Below are 12,460 nucleotides of genomic sequence, written 5' to 3'. Positions count from 1 at the left end.
TTTGTATACACTATCACATTATTATTGTGGCCTATGGTGTCATTTTATTATGTTTTTAAACTATCATTCATGTTTTGTTGATCAGTACAGACTAAATCAAATAAAACCTGTGATTTGGAGGACATGCCAGAAGTGTTCGGCTGGTTCAGGATTCAAACTGGTTTACTAGGCAGCGGTGGCTGAATATGGGCTGCCAGCTCTAACCACCGACATATCAGGCGAACCCATTCTTATCAAGGGTTATTGACCGAACCTCTTTCACTCTTTCCTATTATGTCCTTTATATTTGGACACATTGTATTGTCTTGTATGTGAATAGCACTTTTTTTGGTGCGCTCAAAACATAACCCAAGCTAGTAGTTATAATAATACCACTTTCGTCAAATTAGTATGCATAGAAAGTGACAGATGGACACGCCCCCAAGTATGCAAATGAGCTAAGTCCGTCTCCCATTGGCCAATGAACTAAGTCCAGCCCCCCATTGTCCCGCCTCCCTTTCTTTGACGTGTGTGTTATTAGATTGGCGTACAAGGCCCCCGGTGTAGTTCTTTGATGTATTGATTAAGCTAGTCTCTTGGAGTTAAGGTATTTGCCCCTTGCCCCTGAGAGTGCAGTAATTAGTCTTGCAATCAGATAGGTTTGAAAAGCCCCAGGCAGTCCCTTTGTTGTATAGTTATTTTGATGTATTGATTAAGATAGCCTCTTTGAGTTAAGGTATTTGACCCCTGCCCCTCAGAGCCGTTTGTTGTCTAATCTAATTAGCCTTTGATGTTTGCCCTTTGATGTGATGTGTTATAACAGGCAGGTGTGATTTCACATTGGTGAAAGCCTTTGATGTTAATCTCTGTATAAATGCCTACCCTCCCAGCCTCCCTCCTTTGCCCCACCCCTCCTGAGGCTATGGCCAGCAGAGGAGTGTATAGAGATATGCTCAAAACTAAATTTAAAAAAGACAGACATTTCCACTCAGCAAGTCACCTTTCAAAAAAGAAAAATGGCCGAGAGACGTCTCGAATTGGGTTTAATTAGCCTGTGTGACAACTTGAAGCCACCCGTCTGAAGCGCCAGTCAAGAAACTAATGCAGCATCTGCGAGGGGTTCAGACGCCTACCTGCCTGTCAGCCTGTGCACAAACTTATCTCGCACCCTCTTTTGGTCATGTGAGCGATCGTGGGGGTTGGAGGAGGGGCTCTGTGAGGAAGTGGCAGATTTCCCCCCGGTTGTGTACTTTCAAATTCTAGCTCACTCGAGATGGTTTATCCAAAATGACTTACCCCTACCTTTAAGAACAATTCACACTGCCCAAGTAGTGTTAATTTCGTCAGCTATTTTTTAATTTAGTTTTAGTCTTAGTCCTGTGTTAAATTTCCTTTTTAGTTTTAGTCATATTTAGTCACCTTCATCCTGTTTTTATTTAGTCAAGTTTTAGTCGACTAAAAGTCTGAGCATTTAAGTCTTATTTTAGTCGACTAAAACAGTAAACATTTTAGTCAAGATTTAGTCGACTAAAGGTCTGAGCATTTTAGTCTTATTTTAGTCAAAGAAAACTGTTGAGTCTTTTTTATTCATCAGATTATATAGAACATTTCAGTCAAACTAGTCTAGCCAAAACCAATAATTTGTCATTTTAGTATATAAATAAATAAGATTATCTTGTCCTTATTTGATGAAAAACACAGGTTGAATGATTAAGAAAGCAGCTTTGCAGAGAGTATCTGGTCAGGTTTGTGGTGTTTTTACCAGCTGTGTTATGGCCACATTGCTTCCCTTCTGATAAAACAATGCATTCGCTTTTTTTCTCCGCCTCATTGTAGCGAAAATGGGCCCAAATATCACATCGTTTCTTTCTCCCAAGCAGTGGTGGCTTTAGACTTTTTCGTTGTCAGTCATTTTGACGGACAGGATTGTAACATTTCCGTCATAATCCATTATTATCCGTCGAGTGCACAATTTATCAATCACTCGCGCTGACGGGGGGGTATTCGGTTAACGCGACCACTGCTCCTAAACCCTGTTGTTGCCATTTTATTTTCTGTTAAATAAGGTTAGTCTTAGTCCCGAGTCTTCCTGACAGTTCATATTGTGCCGCTGCCCGGTGTAATTCAAATGTACTGCCGCGCGCAGCACAGAACAGCTGCTGCGCTGCCGCAGCACCGGAAATGGAACTGCTGGGAGAAAAACTGACTATCAGAGATTTAACGTTATCTTTGATAATATTTCGTCTCCTCATTTTTCGTCAACGAAAGTAAAGAGAGATTTTGTCATAGTTTTTATTTAGTAAACTACATTTTCGTCTCGTCACTTTTCGTCAACGATATTGCATGATGATTTCGTTACAGTTATTGTTTACTGCCGTCGGTGCCGTCTCGTCATCGTCTCGATTTCGTCATGGAAAAAAAGGTCGTTGACGAACATATTTCGTCATAGTTTTAGTCAACGAAATTAACACTATGCCCAAGTAGATGTTTAGGAGTCTCTTGGAAGTATACGAATGCAGTATATGTTTTACAAAGGGGGTATTCATGTTATTTTTAAAAGATCTTATTTAGGTTTTTATTAGTGATACCTGAGGATATTCTCTTTTTTAATTGTAGGGACTGTGAACTAATGTGTAATTACTTTTGACTAACTATAAGAAAAGTCTCTCTGAAGAGCGGGAAATAATAAAACAATTTTAAAAACATTTGTAACTTTGTCTTTTTTATAATTACTTTACACCACTATAAGGAAACCCAATATTAAGTTGTGTGAGGTTGTACTAGGGATAATATTAGAATGTTGCTGTACCCATAAAAGAGAAGTATCTTTAAAAAATGTGTTTCTGCTCCATTTCACTCCATGAAGCCTCCAGCTTGTACAAGGGCTCCGCCTCCACTCAACATAACATGTCCCGCCCTCCTCACCAGAACATTTAAAAGTAAGGGGGTGGAAATAGATGAAAATAAATACGCTCAAACTAAATAACAGGCCAGTCATTTCCACTCACCAAGTCACTTTTCAAAAAAAGAAAAATGGTTAAGAGACGCCTAGATATGGGTTTAATTAGCGAGACGCCTGTGACAACTTACCGTCACCCGTTAGGAGCACCAATTAATAAACGATTGCAGTATCTGGGCCGGGTTCAGACACCTCCAGCCGAAGAACTTCATGAAGAATGGACTCTGACAAATGGCGATGTTTGGGGTTATTTATTCAACTATATGGCGAATGAACTGCATTTCTACAATCTGAAGAATGGAGAAACGTATGGACCACGTAGTGTTAAAGCGACACTGACCTCAACAGATTGGGCTGTGTTAACTCTGGTGTCTTCCAGAGATCTCCACACAACCACTGTATCGGAAGAAGTAGTGCATCAAGAAACTATAGTGGAACCATTGGTGTACAAGATATTTGCAAAGAAAAGCAAAGAAACACAGACAGCATGCGACATCAAAGAAGAGATTTCACCGTCGCCTCTCAATGTGGAGGAAGAAGGAGTTATTTCTAAATGAGCCCATGTTATTGACATGGGCTCATTTAGAGGCTTCTTGTGAGAATTTTTTTTTTTTTTTTTTTTTTTTTTTTTTACATCGTCAGTTAGCCAAGTTTCCTCCAGTCAGAAGGGTATGGAATATTAATAGTTTCATGAATGACACTTCAGATATAGCACTATTGCTACATATATAGCATTTTCGGACCCGAGCTCGGGTCCGTGGGGCTTAAGAGGTTAAAGAATTGAGAGCTTTTAGAAAAAAGTTCTTTAAGCGTTGTAGCTTTTTCATCTCATCTCCAGCAATAGGTCATCATTTAAGAACAAGTAATAGTTTTGTCAAGATTCTACGGAAAAAAGTCAAAAAGTATAGTTTGTCAGAAATATGGAAAAGTCATTGTGTACAAAATAGTATGTTGAAAATCAAAAAGAAAAAAAAAAAAATTAATGAATATTTACCCTGTTATAAAGTTTTGCACCCCTTAAGGAAAAACCCCTTCCTTACCAAGTACTTCATATTATACCCTTTTGTTAAGTGTTGCTTACATCAAGGTGTATCTTAAAGTATCTTGGTAGCAGAAAAATAACTAAAAATATGTAAGGTTATCAGAAAAAAGAAAAAAACCTTGTTTAACTGAACAAGTGTTGCACACGCCAAAGTGTGTCTAAAAGTATCTTAGTACCACAAGAAAAAAGAGAAGAAAGCGTTGATGTTAGCAAACACTGGATTGTTCCACTGAAATAATAAATAAATAATTTCAGAGAGTGCGTTTGAAAAGAAAATGTATTCAGATAAAAGTATTTTGTTAGACTATTAAGTCCAAGATGGTTACATTTACCCCCTAACCCATTTGTATTATATGTTTGTTTTCCTAATAAAAACAGAGTCATCTGAATACATTTTGTCTCCAGACTTTTTTTTATTTTTTTACATTTTGTAACAATCTTTAAACATTTGTACAGATCAAACACTGTGGTTAGAATGAGTGTCTTTATGACGTCTCTCACACCGTTGGTATTTTTCACAAAATTCATTTTTTAAACACATCGTCTTGATACAGAGATAACACATTTTCGTAAGACAACCCCGACTCTCTTTTTAAATAGAAAGCACAATGTTTTCCTTTGAGGGATCCTTAGTTTTAAATGATCTGGGGAGGAGGGTGTGACTTGTTATGTTGAGTGGGAGGCGGAGTCCTATGTAAAGGTGAGAGTCTTTTTCACCAGTATAATGTCCATCGATGTCTGACTCTGTTTAAAAAGTTCTTTAAGCTTTGTAGCTTTTCCATCAATCATTTTCAGCCAAGCAGTCAGAGGCACCCGCAAGGATGTCTGAAAAACCCCGCATGTAGAGTTGAAATACTCCAAAACAAAATCATCAGAGGGGTCCTTCCCCAGCGTCTCCAAATGGCTTGCGCGGTAATACCATCGCCCCGATTGTCCGCTTTTAGTTTCCCAGACGATGCTTGTCAGGACTCTACTCACTTCTGGCAGCGGGGAAATAACTCCTTCTTCCTCCACATTGAGGGGCGACGGTGAAATCTCTTCTTTGATCTGGCATGCTGTCTGTGTTTCTTTGCTTTTCTTTGCAGATATATTGTACACCGATGGTTCCACTATGGTTTCTTGATGCACTACTTCTTCCGATACAGTGGTTGCGTGGAGATCTCTGGAAGACACCAGAGTTAACACAGCCCAATCTGTTGAGGTCAGTGTCGCTTTAACACTACGTGGTCCATACGTTTCTCCATTCTTCAGATTGTAGAAATGCAGTTCATTCGCCATATAGTTGAATAAATAACCCCAAACATCGCCATTTGTCAGAGTCCATTCTTCATGAAGTTCTTCGGCTGGAGGTGTCTGAACCCGGCCCAGATACTGCAATCGTTTATTAATTGGTGCTCCTAACGGGTGACGGTAAGTTGTCACAGGCATCTCGCTGATTAAACCCATATCTAGGCGTCTCTTGACCATTTTTCTTTTTTTGAAAAGTGACTTGGTGAGTGGAAATGACTGGCCTGTTATTTAGTTTGAGCGTATTTATTTTCATCTATTTCCACCCCCTTATTTTTAAATGTTCTGGTGAGGAGGGCGGGACATGTTATGTTGAGTGGAGGCGGAGCCCTTGTACAAGCTGGAGGCTTCATGGAGTGAAATGGAGCAGAAACACATTTTTTAAAGATACTTCTCTTTTATGGGTACAGCAAAATTCTAATATTATCCCTAGTACGACCTCACACAACTTAATATTGGGTTTCCTTATAGTGGTGTAAAGTAATTATAAAAAAGACAAAGTTACAAATGTTTTTAAAATTGTTTTATTATTTCCCGCTCTTCAGAGAGACTTTTCTTATAGTTAGTCAAAAGTAATTACACATTAGTTCACAGTCCCTACAATTAAAACAGAGAATATCCTCAGGTATCAGTAATAAAAACCTAAATAAGATCTTTTAAAAATAACATGAATACCCCCTTTGTAAAACATATACTGCATTCGTATACTTCCAAGAGACTCCTAAACATCTACTTGGGCAGTGTGAATTGTTCTTAAAGGTAGGGGTAAGTCATTTTGGATAAACCATCTCGAGTGAGCTAGAATTTGAAAGTACACAACCGGGGGGAAATCTGCCACTTCCTCACAGAGCCCCTCCTCCAACCCCCACGATCGCTCACATGACCAAAAGAGGGTGCGAGATAAGTTTGTGCACAGGCTGACAGGCAGGTAGGCGTCTGAACCCCTCGCAGATGCTGCATTAGTTTCTTGACTGGCGCTTCAGACGGGTGGCTGCAAGTTGTCACACAGGCTAATTAAACCCAATTCGAGACGTCTCTCGGCCATTTTTCTTTTTTGAAAGGTGACTTGCTGAGTGGAAATGTCTGTCTTTTTTAAATTTAGTTTTGAGCATATCTCTATACACTCCTCTGCTGGCCATAGCCTCAGGAGGGGTGGGGCAAAGGAGGGAGGCTGGGAGGGTAGGCATTTATACAGAGATTAACATCAAAGGCTTTCACCAATGTGAAATCACACCTGCCTGTTATAACACATCACATCAAAGGGCAAACATCAAAGGCTAATTAGATTAGACAACACACGGCTCTGAGGAGCAGGGGTCAAATACCTTAACTCAAAGAGGCTATCTTAATCAATACATCAAAAGAACTATACAACAAAGGGACTGCCTGGGGCTTTTCAAACCTATCTGATTGCAAGGCTAATTGCTCCACTCTCAGGGGCAAGGGTCAAATACCTTAACTCCAAGAGACTAGCTTAATCAATACATCAAAGAACTACACCGGGGGCCTTTCACGCCAATCTAATAACACACACGTCAAAGAAAGGGAGGCGGGACAATGGGGGGCTGGACTTAGCTCATTGGCCAATGGGAGACGGACTTAGCTCATTTGCATACTTGGGGGCGTGTCCATCTGTCACTTTCTATGCATACTAATTTGACGAAAGTGGTATTATTATAACTACTAGCTTGGGTTATGTTTTGAGCGCACCAAAAAAAGTGCTATTCACATACAAGACAATACAATGTGTCCAAATATAAAGGACATAATAGGAAAGAGTGAAAGAGGTTCGGTCAATAACCCTTGATAAGAATGGGTTCGCCTGATATGTCGGTGGTTAGAGCTGGCAGCCCATATTCAGCCACCGCTGCCTAGTAAACCAGTTTGAATCCTGAACCAGCCGAACACTTCTGGCATGTCCTCCAAATCACAAGTTTTATTTGATTTAGTCTGTACTGATCAACAAAACATGAATGATAGTTTAAAAACATAATAAAATGACACCATAGGCCACAATAATAATGTGATAGTGTATACAAATGAAGGATCCAGGGGGATGTCAAAATGCTTCCTGCATGGTTTTCATGAACTGCAACACTAACATTTTATTTAAAATCCAAAGTAACAAGCAATGAAGCAAATATATGCACATTTTAAACATGTGAAAACGCCCTTCACCTCTCTCTCAACCGGCCTCATAATTTGAGTTCAGTGTGCAGCCAATTAAGCTGATGGGTGTCTGATTGGACGCAGGTGTGCTGCTCTGATGAGGATAATGATCGGCTAGAGTTTAAAATACTCCACCGCTCACACTGAACCATAGGCCTACTGTGAGTCAGTCAGGAAGACAGAGAGCAGCTGACCAGGTTCCTGTTATCAGTTTCACTTATGGAGGCCTTTCATGTTCAGCTTATCCTCCTTGTAGGACTCTGTGTTAGCTCCTCTTTTGCTTTCCCGCCCACACGAGATGCTTCGTTTCAGAGCCTTGCGAACACAGGCAGGTCAGAACTCGGGCAGCAGCAGCAGAAGTCTCCGGCTGAGGAACCGCAGCAGGTGAATACTGTCAGAGTGACCTGCCATCCGGACTCTTTGGAGATTGTTATCAAAGCCGATATGTTTGCGGTTGGAGCTCCTGTTGATGGTGACGAGCTACGCCTGGGAGTAGAGACCAACAACCAGTACTGCAGAGCTACAGCGTCTTCAGCAGATGAGTACAGTATCAGTGTTGGACTTGTGGAGTGCGGCACCAGACACTGGGTAACTTTAAATATATTTCATTTCAAATCTGATTCATTAAAGCTTCTAGTTTTAAACACGTCTACTCTCCACAGGTAACTGAGGAGTCTCTGATCTACACAAACCTCCTCATATACTCTCCTGAGGCTTCTCCATATGGTGTTGTTCGAATGGACGAGGCTGTCATTCTAATTGAGTGTCATTACGAAAGGTCTTTGTTTTTAAAGCTCACATTGCAAAAATCTTTGAATGATGTGTTTTTGTTTTTTTTAAATGCATGTTTTCTGTTTCTTAGGAAGTACAGTTTGTCCAGTTCTTCACTCATGCCTACCTGGATCCCCTACATGTCGACCCAGACTGCAGTGGAAATGTTGCAGTTTAACTTGAGAATCATGACAAGTGGGTTTTGATAATTTCTCATGTTTTGTGTTGTCATGTCTCTATTTGCACTTAGTACTTTTTTCTGTCCGTGTGCAGGTGACTGGCAGCACACAAGAGGCTCTAATGTGTTTCATATCGGTGAGCCCATCAGCATCGAGGCCTCGGTCAGAATTGGGCATCACATTGGGCTCCGAGTGTTTGTGAGCAGCTGCGTGGCTACACTGAGCCCTGACATGCACTCCAGCCCCAGGCATGCCTTCATTGAAAATGGGTAAGGCTTCCAATTGCTAAATGTCTTTTTCTGAACCTAGAGGGAGCTGTTTAATGTGTAAGGCTCTTCAAGTGGTTTAATTCAGACGCGAGTAATAATGACTCGAGTGACAGGTTAATAAAAGATCAGTCCTTTAGTGTCGTCTTCAAGTTAGCCATTAGCTAAGGCTAGCTGCGGATTGCTTTTAATCTTTGGTATTCTAGATCCTTTCTGTGCCACTATTTATGCACAGGTCAGATTTGTGCAGTTCTGACACTCAAGAACTACTTCCAGAACTTGCCTATATGACTAGAAATGTTAGTGGTGGAGTTGCATTGTGGGTAATGTAGACTCTGGTTATAGTAGTCAATGAGTGCTAATTTAGTGTTGCTCTTTTTGTTTGTCCTCATCATAGGTGCTTTGTTGACTCTCAGCTTCCAGGCTCAAGGTCTCAATTCTTAGCCAGGACACAGGATGACAAGCTCCACATGTCCATTGATGCCTTCAGATTTTATAATAAGGACAGAGGGGAGGTGAGGCTCTATTAAATTGCCTTAAACATGATTGTGTGTGCATGTTTCCCAACACCTGCTTTTCTCATAGCTCTACATCACATGTCACCTGAATGCTGTGCCAATAAATAAAGCAGATGCAACAACCAAGGCGTGCACTTTAGTGAATGGAAGGCAAGTGAGATCCAGTCTAATATGTCAAATTACACACAAAAAACAAAGTATTGGTGCTGAATGTTTTTTAATTTATCAGATGGAGGTCCGCTGATGGTAATGATTACTTATGTGGGCAATGCAAAAGACCAATTGAAGTTGAGCAAACTCCCAGCAGCCCGAGCAAGTTTAGGCCTCGAGGGTTTGTGAAGCCAGAAGAGCGTGAACCCCTCTGGAGGAGCGGACTGAAGACCAGTACAGGCATGTAGAAACTTGTATGATTTAATATTGGCTGCAGATGTCGTCATAATGATCAATGTTGATGCATGTTTTGGCATAGGTTTTAGACATGATGATGGCTGGGTAACTGAATTAACATGCTTTGTGCTGGTTTGTGTTAGTGTGGGAACATCAGGCCAGAGTGGGTCCCATGATGGTCTTGCCAGCTAAGCAGAAAAGCCGGCCCATTCCTACAGAGGAGCTTTCTTCCATTCTTGATCAAACCAGCAGATCTACAATGTATGGCAGACAGTGGAGGAGTGGAATAAACAGAGTTGGTAAGTCAATACCAGTATTCTTTGTTCATTTGAAGCCTTTAACAATCTCTAAATTGAGATTAAAATGGCCCATAATTAAATCTTAATGTTAATTGTTTTTCTGTCAAAGATCAGAGGAAAGGACTGCTTCCTGATTCATCATCGACCCAAAACGAGAATAAAAACGAAGACAAAAATGGAACCGTTAAAAGTGAAAAGTCTTAATTCTTTTTTTTTTTAAATGGCACTCTGGAATGCACATTTTACATTAACACATTTCTTCTGCGATTACAGATGATGATGCTGAGGAAGTTCCTGAATTTCTAGAAAAAACCTCTCCTGAGGCCCACCTGCAGTCGAAGGCAGCGGTGCTGAACAGTACCCACACAGCGGCGCTCGATGAAGTCCTCCAAACTGCTGTGCCCCCACTGTCCACCACCACTGCAACAGAAGCTGACCTTTCTGAAACAATGGACCCAAAGAGATAATAAATTATTCAAATTGTTATTTGTTTGCTTTTTTAATGTTGTAATACAAAAGGAAAACTGATGACCTGCTCACAGCTAAACACAATTAAATGCAAACAAAATTGTTTCCTAATTAGCCAAAGTATTCCATGCAACGGTGTTACGGCCCGCCCCCTACTCCGTGGTAGTGGCTTGTGGGGAGACCCGCAACATAAAAGAAAACACACAACGTCCAGTACTTAACAGCGGTCATTTATTTAAATGTACAGCTGTTACTCACACAGGCCAATCGGCAAACGAACAAGGTCTTGAGGTCTGGCCAAAAGGAAGGAGCCCGAGCCAGCCACACCACGGGCCGTAGGACCCAGCACTTCTCTCCCCTAACAGAAATCTAACAAAATGCTACGGGGAACTAAATAAAGCCACGAAAACTAGACTACCAGGGGGGTATACTACGAAGCAGGATTTTTGCTTAGCCGGCTAAATTCAGGGAAAACCCCGGCTTTCCGGTTCTCTTTTTAGCAGGCTAGATCTCCATGGTAACTTATGCCTCGTGGCTAACCTGGTCGGGAACAATGCAGCATCTGCGAGGGGTTCAGACGCCTACCTGCCTGTCAGCCTGTGCACAAACTTATCTCGTGCCCTCTTTTGGTCATGTGAGCGATCGTGGGGGTTGGAGGAGGGGCTCTGTGAGGAAGTGGCAGATTTTCCCCCGGTTGTGTACTTTCAAATTCTAGCTCACTCGAGATGTTTTATCCACAATGACCTACCTTTAAGAACAATTCACACTGCCCAAGTAGATGTTTAGGAGTCTCTAGCAAGTATACGAATGCAGTATATGTTTTACAAAGGGGGTATTCATGTTATTTTTAAAAGATCTTATTTAGGTTTTTATTGATACCTGAGGATATTCTCTTTTTTAATTGTAGGGACTGTGAACTAATGTGTAATTACTTTTTACTAACTATAAGAAAAGTCTCTCTGAAGAGGGGGAAATAATAAAACAATTTTAAAAACATGATCTTTGTCTTTTTTATAATTACTTTACACCACTATAAGGAAACCCAATATTAAGTTGTATGAGGTTGTACTAGGGATAATATTAGAATGTTGCTGTACCCATAAAAGAGAAGTATCTTTAAAAAATGTGTTTCTGCTCCATTTCACTCCATGAAGCCTCCAGCTTGTACAAGGGCTCCGCCTCCACTCAACATAACATGTCCCGCCCTCCTCACCAGAACATTTAAAAGTAAGGGCATGGAAATAGATGAAAATAAATACGCTCAAACTAAATAACAGGCCAGTCATTTCCACTCACCAAGTCACTTTTCAAAAAAATAAAAATGGTCAAGAGATGCCTAGATATGGGTTTAATCAGCGAGACGCCTGTGACAACTTACAGCCATCTGTCCGGAGCACCAATCAAGAAACGAATGCAATATCTGGGCCGGATTCAGACGCCTCCAGCCGAAGAACTTCATAAAGAATGGACTCTGAAAAATGGCGATGTTTGGGGTTATGTATTCAACTATATGGGGAATGAACTGCATTTATACAATCTGAAGGATGGAGAAATGTATGGACCACGTAGTGTTAAAGCGAAACTGACTTCAACAGATTGGGCTGTGTTAACTCTGGTGTCTTCCAGAGATCTCCACGCAACCACTGTATCGGAAGAAGTAGTGCATCAAGAAACCATAGTGGAACCATCGGTGTACAAGATATTTGCAAAGAAAAGCAAAGAAACACAGACAACATGCGAGATCAAAGAAGAGATTTCACCGCCACCTCTCAATGTGGAGGAAGAAGGAGTTATTTCCCCGCTGCCAGAAGTGAGAAGAGTCCTGACAAGCACCGTCTGGGAAACTAAAAGCGGACCATCGGGGCGATGGTATTACCGCACAAGCCATTTGGAGACGCTGGGGAAGGACCCCTCTGATGATTTTGTTTTGGAGTATTTCAACTCTACATGCGGGGTTTTTCAGACATCCTTGCGGGTGCTTCTGACTGCTTGGCTTAAAATGATTGATGGAAAAGCTACAAAGCTTAAAGAACCTTTTAAACAGAGTCAGACATCGATGGACATTATACTGGTGAAAAAGACTCTCACCTTTGCAGAGGACTCCGCCTCCCACTCAACATAACAAGTCACACCCTA

At 41.1% G+C, this 12,460-nt stretch overlaps 1 protein-coding gene across 1 annotated transcript; it reads left to right on the top strand.

Annotated features, from left to right (window-relative positions):
- The first annotated feature begins 7,584 nt into the window (after positions 1–7,584).
- Positions 7,585–10,342, top strand: LOC117440127 (zona pellucida sperm-binding protein 3-like). The gene is made up of 10 exons (XM_034076391.2): positions 7,585–8,024; positions 8,099–8,214; positions 8,299–8,402; positions 8,481–8,655; positions 9,050–9,167; positions 9,238–9,320; positions 9,400–9,560; positions 9,701–9,856; positions 9,966–10,046; positions 10,130–10,342. The coding sequence occupies exons 1-10, from the start codon at positions 7,656–7,658 to the stop codon at positions 10,321–10,323; spliced, it is 1,557 nt and encodes a 518-aa protein (XP_033932282.1). The 5' UTR covers positions 7,585–7,655; the 3' UTR covers positions 10,324–10,342.
- Positions 10,343–12,460: the final 2,118 nt, after the last annotated feature.

The sequence above is a fragment of the Pseudochaenichthys georgianus genome, chromosome 24 (assembly GCF_902827115.2).
Source record: "Pseudochaenichthys georgianus chromosome 24, fPseGeo1.2, whole genome shotgun sequence".
Classification (NCBI taxonomy): Eukaryota; Metazoa; Chordata; class Actinopteri; order Perciformes; family Channichthyidae; genus Pseudochaenichthys; species Pseudochaenichthys georgianus.
Note: the sequence above shows the minus strand (reverse complement) of the source record. Positions and strands in the feature narration are given on the sequence as shown.

Excerpts from the sequence above, each read along its gene's own strand:
- LOC117440127 (XM_034076391.2), top strand. The coding sequence starts at position 7,656 with ATGGAGGCCTTTCATGTTCAGCTTATCCTCCTTGTAGGACTCTGTGTT. Across the intron at positions 8,215-8,298 it reads ATTGAGTGTCATTACGAAAG|GAAGTACAGTTTGTCCAGTT; the intron begins GTCTTTGTTTTT and ends TCTGTTTCTTAG. Across the intron at positions 9,857-9,965 it reads GAGTGGAATAAACAGAGTTG|ATCAGAGGAAAGGACTGCTT; the intron begins GTAAGTCAATAC and ends TTTCTGTCAAAG.